The 20,770-nt window shown below is 40.1% G+C and overlaps 2 protein-coding genes across 2 annotated transcripts in view; one reads left to right on the top strand and one right to left on the bottom strand.

Annotated features, from left to right (window-relative positions):
* LOC133114051 (integrin alpha-M-like) overlaps positions 1-554 on the bottom strand; it is an 82,037-nt gene extending 81,483 nt beyond the window's left edge. Inside the window, exon 1 of the mRNA XM_061223248.1 lies at positions 439-554. Coding sequence (XP_061079232.1) covers positions 439-478 — 40 coding nt within the window. The 5' untranslated portion in view covers positions 479-554. The remainder of the gene's footprint in view (positions 1-438) is intronic.
* A 7,934-nt stretch (positions 555-8,488) lies between these two features.
* Positions 8,489-20,022, top strand: aldoab (aldolase a, fructose-bisphosphate, b). Its single transcript, XM_061231393.1, has 7 exons — positions 8,489-8,556; positions 11,551-11,669; positions 16,989-17,255; positions 17,356-17,516; positions 17,780-18,038; positions 19,326-19,525; positions 19,692-20,022. The coding sequence occupies exons 2-7, from the start codon at positions 11,558-11,560 to the stop codon at positions 19,785-19,787; spliced, it is 1,095 nt and encodes a 364-aa protein (XP_061087377.1). The 5' UTR covers positions 8,489-8,556; positions 11,551-11,557; the 3' UTR covers positions 19,788-20,022.
* The last annotated feature ends 748 nt before the right edge of the window (positions 20,023-20,770 follow it).

Here is a 20,770-nt window from a genome sequence, read left to right as displayed (position 1 = left end):
AGTTTTCATCTACCTAAGGACATACATTCCAATGCAAGAAGCCCCATGCCTTACTGAAGTTGGTTAAAGGTGTACATTTATTCTTTTACTGCAATATTCAATATGTACACATACACACACAACCTACCAGATGAACAGATACTTATCATAGCATTTCCTGTTCTATGTTTATTTTTAAAGCACTGGAGACAACCTCAGCAACAGCTCTTATTACAACTTTGTTCTTATACTAATGCATATCAGCATTCCTTTGGTATTTTATAGTCAGTGATATTCAAATGTATAGATTAAAATTTCAGGCAATTTTTAAAAAATTAACGTATTAGGCTTGCAGATGTTCTGAAAAGCACAAGTATCTGTAATAAGTAGTAATAATATGTAAAGTAAAAAAAATAGTAAAGGCATTAACTATAAAACATGACTTATAACACATCTTACCTGTACATAGATACAAAGGAATGATGACCATCCAATCCATTGCGCTGCAGTTAGAAATGGAGGGAGGTGTGTAAGAATGAAAGAAAATGTGCACAGCTTTGTCTGATATTGCATTTGAGTCTGGACAGGAAATGATAGAGGGAGGAACTTAAAGTCAGAGACAGAGCAATAGAGGGAGGAAGGAACTGAAGGGCACAAATAAAGCAGCAGGGCAAAGGAATTAAATAAAAAATATGGCCTCTTTACTGTACTTAACAAATATATTGATGACCTACTGCCCTGTTAATTTATTGCACGGCAAAGGCATAGTCATCCTCACTCCACAAACCAATCATAATAGAATAAGGTAACCGTCTTCAGAGTCACCTGCCTTCAGCACCTTCCATGACCTCTTCATTGTAACTGGCGTGAGGTCTTCTCACTAAATAACAGTAAGAAAATTCAGTTTGGGAAAGCAGTGTAATCACTTCTGTCAGAGTGGTTTCGTGTTTCATTTGGCGCTTCTGCTTCAGGTAGATTTTTTGCTTTCTCCACAGTAGTTACTTGTTGTTAGAACAACCACTACCAGGTGGCATATGTCAGCACACTAATCCACAGCGGACTGACGTACTTGCCGTGCTCTTTTTCATCACGAGAAGCATTCATTATCATGAAAGATCTACTTCTGGTTCCAGAAGTAACCAACAGTACCAATATACTCGCCAGAGGGAAACAGTTTTAAACATGGATTTATTGGTAAGGGGACAAAGGAAGACACCCAGACAAAATGTAATGGCAAACAAAATCTAGAATTAAAAATACTTATGATAATAGTTTATCAACAAGACATTTGTTGAAGCATTATAACTTCAATTCCTATGCAGCCAACCTCATGCAGTTCAAGAAATAAAAGTTGAACAATATCCAGAATGGGATAAACATTATTTAGGATTAATAGAAAATGCCTGGTGGTATAGTAATAGAAAATCCATTTTTATTATATGGATATATTCCATTATAACATCTCAATCACAAAATACTATTGTCTTCTGTTCACTACAACAGTTAGATGGTACAGTTGGTTCCTGATATAGACATCATAGTCAGTCTCAAAATACTGAGTGAAATGATTTCATCTTCCTTTTAGCTTAAAAGGACATGTATTGCAGTACAGTAAATGGGGAAATAGAAAAAAATTATTTTATTATTTTAGTTCCCCTGACTCACAATTCTTTTTAATTCCTTTGAATTATGCAAGTTCTGCTTCCATAAATACACAAATGGGTGTGGACAAGCTTACATGTAATACTGGAGCAGTGAAATACTACTGTAATTAATGTAAAGGTTGTTTAAAATAATGTATTCTGATATATACAGTGCCCTCCTAAAGTAAGGTAAAGTTAGAGTGATATGTTATTTTGCTATATAGGGGAGACCAGGGATGGTTGTCACACTTTTTATTCACTTGTGACTCATTCAATTTCAGCATGTCATATAAGAGTAATTTCAGTAAGTGCAACCTTATGTAATAGTATGTTACCTGTTACCTTTTTATCTTCTTACATTAATATAAGAAAAAGTTAGAAACTCACAAAGACAACCTATCACTTTTTGAAAACGAGCTGTCACACAATATTTGGGCTGGTTGTCACAAAAAGAGTTTTCAGTAAAAAATTTGACAACCATCCCCAACAGTGCATTATTACTAGATTTGTATCTAGTGACCACATGGTGTGGCCTAACGAAAGACCTATATAAAGGATATCAGAATTAGTTCCAGATAAGCTTTGGTTTTTGTGCGTGTGTGAAGTCTCATTCCTTTCAATCATTTTGGGCCACAATAATCACAAAAAACACATCAGGACATCCTGTTCAGACTGTCATACAAACACAAATAAGGCTATAGGCAAAAGGGCAAACACAATCGACTCATATCGATCAACCAAACAAAATGTTAGGTCTGCCCACTGGATTTGATTGGTGATGTTGACAGATTTCATTATTTCACAGTGCAAACAAGAGCGGGACAATGAATTAATGGAATAGTGTAATGCAATTAATTAATGTTGTTTTTAATTAACAGTTTTTGTAATTAATTCATTTAATTACACACTATGTTGATAATCAAGAAAAATTAACAAAATCAGGTTGAGATCAAAAATCTATTTCAGGGGTTCAATTTTAACCCTTTCCCCTCTGCCCCCCAAGAGCGAAATTTCCACCTATTTTTGGTACTAGTCCTATTAAAGTGTCAATATCTCAAACTATTTGCTGCACACTTCATGGTTGAGGCGGCACGGATGGTGCAGTGGGTAGCACTGCCGCCTCACAGCAAGGAGGTCCTGGGTTCGAATCCCCGTCGGCCGAGGCCTCTCTGTGTGGAGTTTGCATGTTCTCCCCGTGTCTGCGTGGGTTTCCTCCGGGTACTCCGGTTTCCTCCCACAGTCCAAAGACATGCAGGTTAGGCTGATTGGAGAGTCTAAATTGCCCATAGGTATGAGTGTGTGAGTGAATGGTGTGTGTGCCCTGCGATGGACTGGCGACCTGTCCAGGGTGTATTCCTGCCTTTCGCCCAATGTATGCTGGGATAGGCTCCAGCCCCCCTGCGACCCTGTTCAGGATAAGTGGGTTCAGATAATGGATGGATGGATGGACTTCATGGTTGAAGATTTTAATTAAAGAAGAGGCTTGTACCATTGAACAAATTCATGTCACAGCATGCACATAGTGTGCACAAAAGTGCAACAAAAATTACAAAACGCCTTACATTTCTATACTTTAGCACTGAATATCAAAATGTCTAAATCAAGGACCAACCAAGAACTACTTTATATTTGTGCACAAACCACAATACCAGGAAATAAAAGCTGAAATTCTGAACTCTTGTCTCATGTTCATCTTTTTATCTGCATTAAACCACTGCACTAAAGATTAATTAACTGTTAGGGTAGCAGTTATGTAGCCTCAGGAATGTATCACTACACTACTCCCCACCCTCCACAGAGTGTGCCCTCAATTAGGCAGCCTGCTACAATATTCTAGGGCGGCCTGTAGCGTAGTGGTTAAGGCAAATGACTGGGACACACAAGGTCGGTGGTTCTAATCCCGGTGTAGCCACAATAAAATCCGCACAGCCGTTGGGCCCTTGAGCAAGGCCCTTAACCCTGCATTGCTCCAGGGAAGGATTGTCTCCTGCTTATTCTAATCAACGGTACATCACTCTGGAAAAGAGCATCTGCCAAATGCCAATAATGTAATGTAATGTAGTGCGAGTGATTTGAATTGAATGTGGGCAGCCAACAGAAGCCAGTCACACATTACTAGTAGGTGTGAATTTGCACAGGCTGCAAACCATGCAGGCAGCAGCATTCTGAACAAGTCTTATGGCCCAGGATAGTAGGCCAGACAGAAAGGCATTGCAGTAGTCCTGAAGAAATATTAAAAGGGCTTGTAAAATTAGCTGTGTAGCCTCTTGGGTGAGAAAAGGTGAACTCTGCTTGTGTTATGCAGAGAGAATTTACAGGGCTGGGGTGTTTCAGAGGAGCTCAGATGGTCATCTAGAGTCTCACAAAGATTCTTAGCTGACTGGAAGAAATAGCATCACCATCATTTTGATGAGCTGTTATTGGTTAAGGCATTTTAGAGTTTTAGAAAAGTCTGATTTTCCTTCAATGCATGTGAATTGACAGGAACCACATTTGTATGTTAGTGTTTGTGTGTCAAAATGTTTGTGAGATCATGAGTAAATTCATATTGATATTTTTATATTATATCTTTTCAAATACATTGAAATTACTGAACACATTTTTTTTTGTTTTGTTGCCTAAAGACAACTGGCAAGTGTCATATTCAACCACCATGTTAATACTTTAAAGAGGGAACATATCCCTATATGTACACCATTAGATTGTTATACTATACTGTACACTTTACAGGACCAACAAGGGTAATCCAGTCTAAGAAGTTAGTTTGTGTAATAAAAAGATGATGGTTAATACAACAAGCCAGGAAACATAGACAGTTATATTTTAAACACCAACACTGCAGTTTCTGCATACGTTGACATTGTGCTAGCAGAAACCACAGCTCTCATACTTGCCTAATATTAGATCCTGTCACTCACTTCCCTTCTGTTGGATGCATGTGGTTACAAAGCAAACTGACTACATTGAGTTAAAGTTTCAAAACTGACGGTATGATTTTAGCATTAAAGAAAGGACATGAGTCTACAAATGAAAGAAACTACAAATGGACACTTTACCAAATTACCAAATTAATGTCTGAACACATTGAAGAACAACAGTAACAATAACAGTATTACTAACAATAACAAAAACATAAAAATGTTCACAATCTGTCAATCAATGGTGGTTACATTTTGTGTGTTCTCAAGTACATGTTGGACAATACGTGGTGGTTGTTGCATGTGCCTTGCAAATATATGCACTGCATTTATGGCACATAATGCTAGTTTTTTACATATCTTTGTCGGGGTCCTCGCACGGGGCTCCAGATTATGTAGGGTCCTCGCACGGGGCTCCAAATTATGTGGGGTCCTCGCACGGGGCGCCAAATAACGTAGGGATTTTACTCTCTACGAAACCCGGGCGCCAGTTAATGTTATGTAGCAATATAACTGCAAAAAGTAATCAGACTCATAAAATTACTGTTATCAGAAATATCTAACCACAAATTTAGTATTTTAATGAATAATTAAAATAACCAATATTAATTATTAAACATACCGATAACTTGAAGGTTGGAAGTTCTTCGAAAGACTGCTTTAACTCGGCTCTCATGTCTATGCGATTCCAAAACGGACACCGGGGTTTAAGAAAATATATTTATTAAACAAACGTAAAACACAGAACAGATAAAATAACGGGAAGTTAGTAAGGAAATTTAGTAGGGGCGTGTATGTGTGTGTGGGCGCGCGCGTCGCTTCAACAAAGGAAAGGTGGGAGTAGCTAGCTTGAGTAAGCTAGAGTTCTGGGTGTGGTAATGAGTTAAAGTTAGCTGTGAGAAGGGACTACTTGCGTAGTTTTACTCTATATATGCGCAAAAGACGGCGAATCAATTCACGTACATATATATGTAGCTAACCAAACACATTACAATGGTAGGATGGTAAATATTGAAACACAGTCCATACGCATTGGGAAAGACGTGCTGTCCTTATAGGAGCCGTGATGGTGCTGTGAATGCGTGTCTTGGAGAGATGCGCAGGTTGGGGCGTCTTAGCCGCGCGTTGTCGTCTGGTCCACACGGTTGCTGGAAGGATGTTCGTTGCAGTTGTTCTTTGGTGAGCTTTGCAGGGCTAAACTGATGTAGCGTACCGCGTACACCAGTTTCCACTCGCTATAGGCCACGAAGTTACTGCGAGGTAACTGGGTGTGTCCGTAGGCCTGGTAGTGCGCTGTGCAGCATTCAGCCTCTGTCCGAGTCTCGGAGCTGATGAGCTGAAGCGAATGGCCAAAAAGGGTGCGTCGAAGAGAAGAAGCAGAAGAGATCCCAATTACGTGTCTTGCTCTTATACGGGAAAGTTTATTGCTCCCGCCACTACGGGATTGGCTGAACCAAGCTAGACGTCATGCGGGGTGGACGTCGCGGAATTGTCCTGTGGGAATGTGGAAGTTGTAGTTCCTACATCTTGGTGCACCGCTTCCTTTTGTTCCAAGTTGGTCATGTTTATCACTATAGTTTCAATTGACTCTGTCAGGAACAGTTCGAAGCAGGATTTTATGTCATCAACCTGGGATATGGCATGTCTTATTGGCCCTGGGATCATCCTGATCATTTTCAGCCGACAGCCAACCTCTCCGCTCAGGTGGGGATGAAGACCAGGACAAATGCCCATTCTTTGACCAGAATGTGACAACAACCTCAGCTGGACCCTCTGCTTCATCACTGAATTGTTCCACATCGGTTGTCTCTTGGTCTAGATCATATTCTGTGTTGTCTTCAACTTCTGACACTTCCTCCTCTAATGTATCTTCACTGTCAGTTTCCTGGCCTCGCTCCTTCTCATCAGTGGCATGATCAAAAATATGATCAAAGCCTCACATACAGTGTATCATTTCAATTAATTACGTGGCCATTGTGTTGCCGCAGAATGAATTGTGAGCAAGACCTCAGAAAAGCTTTATATACCAGAGCTGCAAGAAAAGATCTATATATTATTAAATTGCAATTGTTGAGAATTGTGAGAATGCCAAAAGGTATGGTTCCCGTGAGGGAAAGATTCTATTGGGGAAAGGTTCCCATTGGGGGTTGCCATGGAAGCCAAAAAGGGGAGTGAGGTGTGTGTGTGTGTGTGTGTGTGTGTGTGTGTGTGCTTAAACACACACATGTGGGGGTCTGGGAGAGGAAGTGTGTCCATTTGATGAATGGGCATGTGCCTGAATTCAATCAATATTATACATTAATATAGTCTCACCCTTTCATTTCAAATGTCCAGTCATTTTTGACTGGGAAAACCAAAGGTGTACAAAAGTTAAATAAAACGCCCAAATTTTATGGACTCTATGACAATCAGATTAAATTACGTACATTATTCACAGAGAGAACTTGTAAATCGGTCAAATTCGACCTTAACACTACAGGAGGGTTCAATGGAAAAAAACCCCAGAAGAAACAACAACTTGGAGGCTATAAAAAAAGTGTTATTTACTTTCATTAACTTAAATACTATCTGGTCCAATACTTTTGCTCACCTAAAAATTGGGTGGTCTGATACCAAAGGTTAACACATCTTTAACACATCTAATTGTAAATAAAAAGCTGAAATTCTACATGGACTTTAATTAAAATGCCGGTGCAAAAAATATAATGCATAGCTATCTTCCATAGAAAACAAACTCACATACCACCAGGAAGTAGATGTGGGGCAGCAAACACCTGTCGCTAAACACCCATTTTAATAACTTAAAATCTCATGTCTGACTTGGTTTCACTTCTCTGTTCCAATTTGTCTATTCAACCATGTGCAACAAAAGTCCATCGCATCACCCATTGTTGGCCAAAAGGTGGCGACTTAAATTCAGAAATGAAAGGTCTCTTTTTGCCTCTCTTTTTGGCCATCTCAGATCGTGCGATTTATGTTCTGACCTCTGCTGTTCTAATATGTATACATGTCTTTTCCTGTAAGGCCAGGGTTGGTTGTTGCTGAAGTCAGTCTAAGGAAGATGATGAAATGATGAGAATGACTGAAATAAAATGTGTGGTTAAGGCAGGAGGAATTGATCTTATGGATTTGAGCATGTATACATTTCAGACTGTAATTCAACCTTCCCCCATGTATTAAAGGCCATAGAGTTAAGAAAAAGGTCAGAGGCTTATAGAAGACATTGAAGTACATTGATGGAGTTTCCAGCGGGAGTAACAGTACATAATATCCTTTCAATATGACTAAAAGTAAATGCCTAGGTACTTTGTAAAGCTGCTTTGTGAGAATTTGTGTCATGTTAAATGTAAACCCATTAATTTATTTTCATTAAAGCGAAAGTTTCAACAAAGTGATAGCAAAAGATGAATCAAGGTTAATGTCTTTTTATTTCAACTTTGTTTAACCAGGTTCAATTTGTTTGTTTGTTGTTCAAGTCATTACCTGGGGAACTCTATTTTCTCCCAAATGCACAAACATAAAGAGTATATTGAACCAAGGTCTGTGCTCTATTGTTCATATGAGGCTGTCTTTCTGGTTTTCATCCCATATCCAGTTTGTAATTGGTCGCCATTGCTGTTGTTCCTACATCCTCTGTGAATTTTATTCTTTTCAGCTCACATATTCTTTCTTTTCAGCTCACATATTCCTAGTTTCTTACTGTATATTCCTTCTCATTCTTTCACACTTGGTGTGTCTTCTACCAAACCTCTCTTTCATGCAAACTACCCTCTGTCTTTCATAACTCTCAAACATAAATCACATGCATACCCCATATAGGTTTTTGTGAATGTCACCACCCTTCTCCGGTTGCCGTACAACACTATGTTTAGCCAAGCCAATGAAATGTGAAGGGTCATTTCAAGCTGATAAAAACTAGCCTCCGTGGAAAGGTTTGTGTCGCGGACTTTGGCCGGATCTTCTCCTCTCTCTCCCGAAGTCAGTGCACCCATCTGTTTCTACTTTCCTCAACAAAGGTAGACACACAGTCACACACACCCACACACACACACACACACATACACGCATACACACATACACACATACACATGTATGTATGCACAGTGGGCATTTGTCTGTATATTGTTGTTGTTGCCATTATTATTGCAGCGGTATACAAAAGTTTGGCCAATCTTTTTCAAATAATGAAAAGAAGTTAACAATATCTGCAGAGAACTCTTTGCTTTGCATACCAGACCAGTCTATGAGCAGTTCTTCAAATCAGAGATTTTTCAGCAGTTCACCTTAACTTCCTTTTCTTAATGATGTCTCTGACAGATGTAATTCCAAACTAGAAATGTTTAGATATCTTCTTATACCAATACCCGGTTTTGTAACAGTTGCTTAGTGGAGGGTATTTATTGAGCACTGGAATTGACATGGCAACATTTAAAGCCCAACAAGTCAGTCACATGTATAAAAGTACCAATAGATCAAATGGAAGGGTGCCTTCCATTTACATCCTTTGCACATGCCACATTACTTCTGTTTCTTTCTGTGAAAATAAATCGTAAATTAAAATGTGGATGATATTGGAGAAATGTGTCATGCTTAGTTTGTACCCTGCAGAGCTTGTGTTAAGTACTTTTGCATATAATTATAATAACAGTACAGTATATCCTTCAGATTGTATTCTTTATGAAAGTCAATTTAACAACATTGGTTGTGTACTGATGAATGAGTTTCAATTCATGAAGAAGCAGGAGTACAACCACAAGACTCTTTGAATAGATTATTGCAAAATCTGACACATGTTGCGTTACTGGCATATATCTTAACAAAAGTATTTTTGATAGAATTTCAAAAACCCAAAATGACCATGACAGTACATTGAGCTTTTCTGAGCATTCATGAGGACTTTATTGATGTACACGCTGGATGCAAAGTGTTAGAAACAGGGCAGAGGCTGCTTGATACAGTCACAGCTGTTTGACTTTACAGTAGATGTGACCCAATTTTCTGATTAACCTTGCTGATTCACTACAAATAGCGATGAGCATTTCACTGCTTACACTAATTCTCCCTTGTATTTGTAACAAACACAACATAACGATGGATAGTATGCATTGCAAACAGCTGTGACAAACGTTGTCTATATTTAGACTGACCTTTTGAGAAGTGACAGAAAAGTGTTAGCGTGCTAGAAGGTATGACAGTTGTTCAGAAAAGGTCAAAGATAAGAAAGTGGGAAGGCCAAATGCCTGTATCTCATGTCTGAAAAAGATGTAACGGCAGTCACACATTCAAATACGGACCACTGAAGAGGAGGAATGCATGTATACGTTCAACAGACACATTTTGAAAGATACTTGCTTTACAGAAGGAATGGAATTCATAAATAAAACTGCCATTAGAAATTATATATAGTAATATGATAGTAAAATTCAGTCAGAGTAACACTTTGCCCACTGTTGTAAATTAATCTGTTTTATGCTTCAAATAATAGTGCTAAAGTAACAATAATAGTTTCCATCATAAGATCTAAATCTAATTTCTTATAAAGTGCATCTGGGTACAATTACAATCTATGCAAAGTGGCACATCATTTCCACTGATGACACTGCTAAAATTATATGCTTTCATTATCAGTCTCAGAAAGCAGGAACTCAAAGTCATTCTTCTTATTTTCTTATTATTTTGAAATTTGAAATCACACCTTGCCATATATAGCATTTTTGTGGTGTCAATTATGTTAATTCACAATTGCCATGAAAGCACGATCATTTACAAACAGTTTTCTGAATTAATGAGCGTTTGTTTAATCTGACATGGCACATCGTACAAGCCCATCATAAATATATGATAAGAATACAAAAATGTACAGCTTAGCACACCTGCCTTCCAAGCAGTTGACCTGGGTTTCTGGTTTCCTTTAAGTGACAGCTACATGCATTAACTGCCCTAACTGATGAAAACTATCCTAACTCTGAAACATATAGGACCAGTTTCACATGCACAGATTAAGCTTAGTCCTTTTGAGTTTTGTATGGAGAATCTCCATTACAATTAAATCTAGTCTAAATCTAGGCTTAATCTGTGTCTGCGAAACAGGCCCCTAGTGCCTCTCACCATCAATTCTACTTAGAGGCATTGTCAATGCACAAAACTCAACAAATTGAAGTGATAGCATGGTAACAAGTATAAGCAAAAAGGAAGAAAATGCATGCATATCCAAATAATAAGTCATACATGTTAAGTCCATGGACAGAAGTAACATGAAAAATTGGGAATTAAGCCTTAAGCCTAAAATAGCTGAAGGAGGTAATTGAATAGCCTGATTACTGATTAAAAACTTTCCTTTTGGCAGCCAATATATTTCCACAAACATTCTAGAATTTGTTTTGGCTGTGCCTGCTCTGGCGGCACGGATGGTGCAGTGGGTAGCACTGCTGCCTCACAGCAAGGAGGTCCTGGGTTCGAATCCCCGTCGGCCGGGCTCCTCTGTGCGGAGTTTGCATGTTCTCCCCGTGTTTGCGTGGGTTTCACTCAGGTACTCAGGTTTCCTCCCACAGTCCAAAGACATGCAAGTTAGGCTGATTGGAGAGTCTAAATTGCCCATAGGTATGAGTGTGTGTGAATGGTGTGTGTGCCCTGCGATGGACTGGCGGCCTGTCCAGGGTGTATTCCTGCCTTTCGCCCAATGTATGCTGGGCGAAAGGGCTGCGACCCTGCGACCCTGCGACCCTGTTCAGGATAAGCGGGTTAGGATAATGAATGAATGAATGAATGAATGAATGAATGTGCCTGCTCTCTTCATCCGGAGTATGACTGTGTTGCTGCTCATGCTGTGCATCATCATTAAAATGGATTTGTCTTGGTGCTTTATGCACCATCACATTCAAAGACAACTGAAAACCAGGCTATTTCTCAGCCCTGTCCAGCTATTACTTGAACACAGCATACAAGGTATAACATCTGTATTTCTTCTCTGTTGCTGTCTTTAAGGTACAACTTTGTCTCCCTTTTTCCAGAGTCACAATGCCTCACTCTTACCCTTTCCTCACTCCTGATCAGAAGAGGGAGCTCAGTGAGATCGCTCATTTGATTATTGCTCCTGGCAAGGGAATCCTTGCTGCAGATGAGTCAACTGGTAAGTAACACAAAACTGTTGCAACCATGGTTTTCTGAAACATAGAGTGGAGAGATTTTAAAGCAAGATCACCTTTGATTTTATTTCTATAATTTCAAAATAATAAAAAAGGGGGAAAAAAAGGCCCTGTGCAAAAGTTTGGGAACCCTGTCAGATAGTACTTTGTAACTCCTCCTCGGGCAACTATAACAGCATGTAAACATTTCCTGTAGCCAGCTAAGTCTTTTTTAAAGGAATTTTTCCCCATTCTTCCTGGCAGAACACCTCTTGCTCAGAAATATTCTATGGCCTCCTTGCATCTTTATTTTCAATAGTATTCAAGTCTGGGGACTGTGTTACTTCAAGTTACTTCATGGTTGATATCAAGGTTTGGATCATGGTCTTGCTGGATAACCCAAACTCAACTTCAATGTCTGGACTGACCTTGAGCATTAGCCTCTAGAATCTATTGATCATCAAAAAGTTAAATTTTGGTTTCATCAGTCCATAGCAGATTGTTCCACACTTCTCACTGTTTTCTTTTGCATGCTTCAGACGCTTAATTTTATGTTGCGGTCATTCTTTCTGGCAACTCTGCCATGTAGGTCTCTGTTGTTTAAAGTATGTTGTATTGTTTTGTTTGCTACTCTTTTTTACAGCTCTTTTGCAGTAATATGTGGGTTCTTCTGAGCATTTCTCACCAGGTCTCAGGCTATTCTATCTGAAACCTTTCTTGGTCTTCCAGTTATTGCCTTGACTTGAACTGTACCATTTATCTTCCATTTTCTAATAATGTTTCTGACAATGAGTTATGTTCAGAGACCTAAGCGCAGACCAAGGGATAATCAAGAATCATATTTATTTAAGTGTCAAATCCCAGGTAATCCTAAAAACACAGTGCCAAATCGAGTTGCAAAAAGAATGGTAAATAAACAGTCCAAAGTAAAAAAAAAAAAAAAACAGAAGGCAGAAATGCAAAAGTACAAAGGGGTAAGGAAAGCGGGAAGTCGAAAACATAAAGCGAAGATCAAAACCAAAAACACAGAGAAACGACAAATCAAAAGGGTAAACTCGGATTCGGGCAAAGGTGTGTCTCAGGAATCTCAATGAATAACAGGCTTACACAGAATCGGCACTGAAATGATGATCAACATTCTGACAAAGTTACTAGCAGAGACTGGGGTTTAAATACATGAGGGGAAATGACATACTAGGCGGGGCACGGGAGTGAGGAGGGCTTAACAAATAAACAACAGGTGAGAACATAATTTGGTTATGATACAAAACGAGACATCAGTGACAGAATAGAGAGGCGGAGTTACAGAGCAGAATCGAAACTGGAGATAACATTAGTAAGTTAGTTAAGTGATTAAATCAAAATTACCAAAAACTAATGACTGTTAATTAGTTAGACAGACAGTTAATATAATTAGTACTGTACAATATCTATGTTAGTTGTTATTAGTAAGTTATTAGTAGGTTAGTAAGTTAGCTATACAACATGAACTAGCAAAAAAGCAGGAAGTAAGAAAACGCAAGGCTCAGAAGGAATCGTTGAAACCCGGAAAATTCTGAAACCACCTGAATAGTGCAGCACGTAGACAGGGGAGTGACTCGGGCTCAGAAACATACAGACACAGACATCACAGGGGAGATGGATGCAATACTATGAATGAATGACCAGATATGAAATAATTAAAAAATAATAAATTACAAGAATAATGAATATAACTAACAGACGGATTTACAGGAACATTACACAATGGAAATAGGCAGTATTTGCCACCTTGGCAGAACTGAACCATCTTCATTCTGAAATTCTTGGACAACTGTTTAGATGAACCCATAGTTATCACCAGACAGAATAGCCACTGCAGTTGGATAATTTTGTAGGCATGGAGTTACTTCAGAATAAAAGGTTCAACCCTGGAATTATACTCACCTGACTCAATGAAGCCCTACCAAGGGTCTGGACCTTGGTAATCTTTTTATTTTAAGTAACAAAGACTAATCCAAAAGGGTTAACATTTACAGAAAGGTATCATGTTTAACTGTACCATTTAGAGTTTTGCTTTAGATCACATACAGATTCATTGTAACAGACATTTAAACCAGGGGTGCCAACATTTGTGTACCCCACTGTATAGAACACTGCAAAGCTATTCCTCCTCAATGAACATATTCACAGCAGGGAAGTCTTGGTGTATCTCTCCACTCGATGTTTCAGAGAACCAGGGTTACGACAGTAACCGAAATGTTCCCTTTCATCATCTTGTGTTCGAGATCCACCTGTGAGGAGATATGGACAACTCCCAGATTGCCCTATGCTCACAGGTGACACGCTGTCAGGCCAGCACGGGATACCTCCGCCCTGGAGGGAGGGTGCTGCCTGGTGAGGAAGAACTAAACGCAGTCCACTGCCCAGCCAGGGTCTGGGAACAATGTGAGCACCATGCTTAGCAGCAACTCACAGTCTATGCTGCCACAGACTCCTGGGCAGCACCAAGCAATGGCTGAAGCCCTCAGGAGTGTTAATGGCCCTGGTCATGTTTTAAACACAAACACATGACACAGAGACGGTGGTTATCCCTGGCCACGATGAGAGCACACCATGTGGCAGGGCAGGCTTGTGAGCGTAGCTCCTCAGATAAGTCCATGGAAACAGGCTTAGGAAGAGCCATGTAGCTGATAGCTAACGTAGGCCAACTAAGCTAAGAAATTTAGCAGCATCGGTGGCTGGCTAAATTGGCATCTACAGTGGGGCAAAAAAGTATTTAGTCAGCCACCAATTGTGCAAGTTCTCCCACTTAAAAAGATGAGAGGCCTGTAATTTTCATCATAGGTATACCTCAACTATGAGAGACAAAATGAGAAAAAAAAAAATCCACATTGTCTGATTTTTAAAGAATTTATTTGCAAATTATGGTGGAAAATAAGTATTTGGTCAATAACAAAAGTTCATGTCAATACTTTGTTATATACCCTTTGTTGGCAATGACAGAGGTCAAACGTTTTCTGTAAGTCTTCACAAGGTTTTCACACACTGTTGCTGGTATTTTGGCCCATTCCTCCATGCAGATCTCCTCTAGAGCAGTGATGTTTTGGGGCTGTCGCTGGGCAACACGGACTTTCAACTCCCTCCAAAGATTTTCTATGGGGTTGAGATCTGGAGACTGGCTAGGCCACTCCAGGACCTTGAAATGCTTCTTACGAAGCCACTCCTTCGTTGCCCGGGCGGTGTGTTTGGGATCATTGTCATGCTGAAAGACCCAGCCACGTTTCATCTTCAATGCCCTTGCTGATGGAAGGAGGTTTTCACTCAAAATCTCACAATACATGGCCCCATTCATTCTTTCCTTTACACGGATCGGTCGTCCTGGTCCCTTTGCAGAAAAACAGCCCCAAAGCATGATGTTTCCACCCCCATGCTTCACAGTAGGTATGGTGTTCTTTGGATGCAACTCAGCATTCTTTCTCCTCCAAACACGACAAGTTGAGTTTTTACCAAAAAGTTATATTTTGGTTTCATCTGCCCATATGACATTCTCCCAATCCTCTTCTGGATCATCCAAATGCTCTCTAGCAAACTTCAGACGGGCCTGGACACGTCTGGCACTGCAGGATTTGAGTCCCTGGCGGCATAGTGTGTTACTGATGGTAGCCTTTGTTACTTTGGTCCCAGCTCTCTGCAGGTCATTCACTAGGTTCCCCCCGTGTGGTTCTGGGATTTTTCCTCACCGTTCTTGTGATCATTTTGACCCCACGGGGTGAGATCTTGCGTGGAGCCCCAGATCGAGGGAGATTATCAGTGATCTTGTATGTCTTCCATTTTCTAATAATTGGCCCACAGTTGATTTCTTCACACTAAGCTGCTTACCTATTGCAGATTCAGGCTTCCCAGCCTGGTGCAGGTCTACAATTTTGTTTCTGGTGTCCTTTGACAGCTCTTTGGTCTTGGCCATAGTGGAGTTTGGAGTGTGACTGAGGTTGTGGACAGGTGTCTTTTATACTGATAACGAGTTCAAACGGGTGCCATTAATACAGGTAACGAGTGGAGGACAGAGGAGCCTCTTCAAGAAGAAGTTACAGGTCTGTGAGAGCAAGAAATCTTGCTTGTTTGTAGGTGACCAAATACTTATTTTACCAAGGAATTTACCAATTAATTCATTAAAAATCCTACAATGTGATTTCCTGGATTCTTTCCCCCCATTCTGTCTCTCATAGTTGAAGTGTACCTATGATGAAAATTACAGGCCTCATCTTTTTTTGGTGGCTGACTAAATACTTGGTGGCTGATGGTGGCTGACTAAATACTTTTTTGCCCCACTGTAGCTACCATGGGTGGTTGAGCAGGAAAGGTTTTTATTGAAGGCTAGGAGCCCTGATAACTTCTCAGCACTTGAGTTCACAAAGCTTTCACACCCAGCAGAGGCTGATTTGAGGATATATCCTCCTGTGTGCAGTTAGTGAAAATGCTCTTGTGTGATACAAAGTTGAGGCTGTGAGCATTGAATGGTCACGAGAAGCGAATATCAACTAGGAGTAGTAGCGCTGCAGTGTCCTATATGCTCTTACAGGAGGGCAGGTGCCTCCTGTACCACTGGATGCGATACTGTTCTGTTTGTCTAAGACAGACTTGGTGCAATTGGATGCTTCTGTGGAGGTCATGACGGGTGTCATTCCCCATAGGTGGATCTTGAACACGAGATGATGAAACTAAATCACATTGTAACATTTGAAATATTTACAAAATTGTGCATCCACAACAAATACTCACTTTACTTTTGGTCTTCCGCTGCGGTAGCCTATCCACCTAAGAGGTTTGATGGATTGTGTTTCAGAGATGTTCTTCTGCATACCACTGTTGTAATGTGTGGTCATTTGCATTACTGTCACCTTCCTGTCAGCTTTGTCAGCAGCAAACCACCCTTTCTGGCACCAACAATCAATCTACGGTCAAAGTCACTTAGATCACATTTCTTCCGCATTCTGACATTTGGTCTTGACCATCTATGCATGCTTTTATGCATTTAGTGCTGCCACATGATGGGCTGATTAAATTTGTATTAATAAGCTGGTGTACAGGTCTACCTAATTACATGTTCAGTGAGTATATATCCATCTGGTGTTCCAATACCAGTCAGAAAAAACACAAACTGCATGGCTGTTACAATGTGCAACATCTCTGGCCATTCATTAAATATATTTTAGATAGTATAGCGATCACAGTATTACAATATGGAGAGTAAATTGATGTCATTCAGCCACATCATTGGAGACATTTCCATCATTATTGTAGAAATCAAAATGAATAGTGCTGTTTCTTTTATCAATCTATAGACAGTGTTGCAAAGCACTTCCAGAGCATCGATGCTGAGAACACAGAGGAGAACAGGAGGTTGTACAGACAGCTACTGTTCACTGCTGACGAGCATATCAACTCTTGCATTGGTGGTGTGATTTTCAACCATGAGACCCTCTACCAGAAGACTGATGATGGCAAACCATTTCCCCATCTCATCAAGGAGAGAGGCATGGTGGTGGGAATCAAGGTGGACAAGGGTGTGGTCCCCCTGGCTGGCACAAATGGAGAGACAACTACCCAGGGTTTGAAGTTTAACCATGCTATCTTCTCATTTGTTCTTTTTCACTCTTGTCCTCCCATCTTGTTCCTCTTAATTGGATTATTCTGTTGTTCTCCTTCAAGGTCTGGATGGGCTGTATGAGCGCTGTGCTCAGTACAAGAAGGACGGGGCTGACTTTGCCAAGTGGCGTTGTGTCATTAAGATTACTCCCACTACTCCATCCCGTCTGGCCATCATGGAGAATGCCAATGTCTTGGCCAGATATGCCAGCGTCTGCCAGATGGTAAGAAAGGGGTGAAACAGGATTTAAATATATATTGTATCCAATTTTATTGACTAATTTCATCTGCGCAATCAGGAGTTACCTGTTTGGTTTGAATAATTTTACTCTGTCGTTACACACAGCTTAATAGTTCATTGAAAATGGTGTGTTATCATTACCATATATAAGCTTAATTGTTAACAAAAATCAGAACCTGAAAAGTAGGACAAAAATTAATTGACACAAAATTAATAACTGAAAAATGTATAAACCAAAATCCTCAGAATGGCCTCGTCCCCATCATTGAGCCTGAGATTCTGCCTGATGGAGATCATGATCTGAAACACTGCCAGTATGTCACTGAGAAGGTCCTGGCTGCTGTCTACAAGGCCCTGTCCGACCACCATGTCTACCTGGAGGGCACCCTGCTGAAACCTACCATGGTGACAGCTGGACACTCCTGCCCACACAAGTACTCTCCTCAGGAGATCGCTGTGGCTACTGTCTGCGCACTGCGTCGCACTGTGCCCCCTGCAGTTCCTGGTGAGCCACCGAAATTAACACAGACACTGAGATACACAGTATGGGAGAGAGGGACATATTGGGCCATATTTTCCGGCCGGCGTCTGGTGAGGTGCGAGTTGGCGTGCTGTTGATTGAAAATTTTCTGGACGATACAGATGCCTAATTTCGGGACTTGCGTGCTGGGGGGAGAGCTGCTGCTTATGGTGTGTCAGTCAAGTTCAAGCAGATCAGATCATTGCCATTTTGGTTTAGCTTACTGCAATTTTCCAGTCAGACAGGTCCGCGTTTCACCCTTTCCCCACCAAGTCACAGCCCAGTCTGTTCTGTTCTTTCTAATTTCTGGGCTTTCACAATTGTCATGTAATGCCCGTATGATCAGCCTACTCAAAATCCAATTAACATTTTTCGTGGATATACTGTATGCTGTTTGTCTTTGATATAAAAGCAGGAAAATGCATCGGTTACGTTTATTTATGGATATTTATTGTTCACCTTTTCTTTTTCTTTATAATTTAAATTCCTGTATTTATTTCTGTTTTTAATTATTTGTTGGGTATTCTCATTGTAGACTGTGATCCCTCGGGTATGGTATTTCATTATTTTACTTACACCTCTGTAACTAGAAGAATGGCAGATTTTTTTCATTTTAATTATGAACTGTAACTGTCATAGAACTGTACCAGTGGTCTATAGTCATAGCAAAGACATATCGTATCCTCTTTCTGAATGACAAATATTTGCTGTAATATGTATATATATGTTTTAATTAAGGTGTTTCATTGTTCCCCGGTCTCCCCTACCGTTTGTTTAAAAAAAGCAATGATTATTACACCTACTAATGTACCTAATGCCCATTTACCACTCTGAACTTAAATCACTCATTTCAGTTTACTGAGCGTGAATTAATGATTTAATTGTACATTACAATTGTCTTCTTTCGTTTGAGCAACAGTTCAAGTCATTCACTGCTGCGAACAGTTTGATAACCTGTGTTATGATCTTCTCTGGTTTGATTTTGTCTAGTAAAACTAAAAGAGAAAAACGTATCAGTATTTCTTACTCATAGAATAACGTGTTTTGCAGCGAGACTACAGAAATTGCCAATCCAATCTGTGTAATAGGCATGGCTCTTAATGGTAATTAGAGTTCATTTGATTGGATATGAATGAATCCAGATGCACCACACCCACTGATAACATAATGAGCGTAATCCAGCCCATTTTCCACCTGTCCACACACCAAGAATATGCAGTGTTCTTCAGATTTGTTGAGCTCACACTCCTCCCTGCTCTTGTATCTACTCAGGTATTGCCTTCCTGTCTGGAGCCCAGAGTGAAGAGGATGCCACTATTAATCTTAATGCCATGAATAGGTTCCCCCTGTACAAGCCCTGGGTGCTCACCTTCTCCTATGGTCGCGCCATGCAGGACTCCGCACTCAAGGCCTGGGGAGGCAGGAAGGAGAACGGCAAGGCTTGCCAAGAAGAGTACATTAGGACAGCAATGGTATGTATATGCGTAACTGTGATTGCCATAAGTGAAGTACACATAAAAAATATATGCATGTTCATCATGGGCATTTGCGTGTTACTGTTACTTGTTCATGCAACTGCATAGACAAATCAATACTTATCAACCCTCTCCCTTCCCTTCTCTTCCTTTTCTCCAACAGAGCAATAGCGAGGCTTCCATTGGAAAATATGTTTCCTCTGAAGACCATGGCACTGCTTCTGATGAATCTCTTTTTGAGGCTATCTATGCCTTTTAAACACGGGCATGTCCACAGTCTTGTTATTGCTCCTCCTCACAGAAATGGTGACCACAGCCCCTGCAGTGTTCCTTTTCCTTTCCTTCCTTTTGTTCCATTTGTGATATCACTCCGGCGAGAGAGAATTTCATGTCACCTTTTAACATCCTCCAGCCAAAAAGAAAATTATAAATAATCCGCCTCCATTCCTTTCTGAGATGCATAGACGTCTTCCTTTATGATATCACTTCATGTTTTCAACACGGGCCATCACTGATCCACTTACATCACAGAAGTGTGTATTACCACACTTGGAGCAAATATTCTGGAAGCAAATAAAGTATTTCTCCAACTTTTGCAAGTCAATGTTTGTGTTATTTCAACATAGAAATTAAAAAGGAACAAGAGTGCAGCCTCTGCCTTCAGTTCAGTTTGTAAGATTTCACAAGTAGCAGGGGTGTGTGCCTCCATCAGTTTTCTTAACACATCCATGTACTGCTCATAAATGTATGAGTATGAGTATGTTCAATGTATGAGTATGAGTATGTTCAAAAAAGCTTACAGAGTCACCCAAGACCCAAGTATCCAGGAGTAGCCAAAAGCTTGTAGTGTCTTCCCTCATTCTCTGTCCTGTTATGCAACACAGCCGGTTCTCCCTAGTGAAAGATGAGAAGACCAAGCATACATTCCTGGAGCTTAACATGGTTGAATTTAAATTTGAACCTGTCACAAATTTGCTCTCCATATAACTGAAGCAGTTGAGTGCTTTTCACCAGTGAAGAAATTGAGATGTAATTTAGACTCAGAACAGGATCGTCATGTAAAACATTCAGTGCAGTCTGTTAAGTATTTGGACAGTGGTACAATATCTGTTAATATGGCTCTGTACTCCAGCACATAGAAATGAAACAATGAATATGAGATTAAAGTACAGACTGTCACCTGTAATTTCAGGGTATGTATAGCTATACTGGGTGATCCATGTAGTAATTAAATGTCTTTTC

The sequence above is a fragment of the Conger conger genome, chromosome 2 (assembly GCF_963514075.1).
Source record: "Conger conger chromosome 2, fConCon1.1, whole genome shotgun sequence".
In the NCBI taxonomy this organism is placed as follows: Eukaryota; Metazoa; Chordata; class Actinopteri; order Anguilliformes; family Congridae; genus Conger; species Conger conger.
This window is presented reverse-complemented; position numbering and strand designations above follow the sequence as displayed.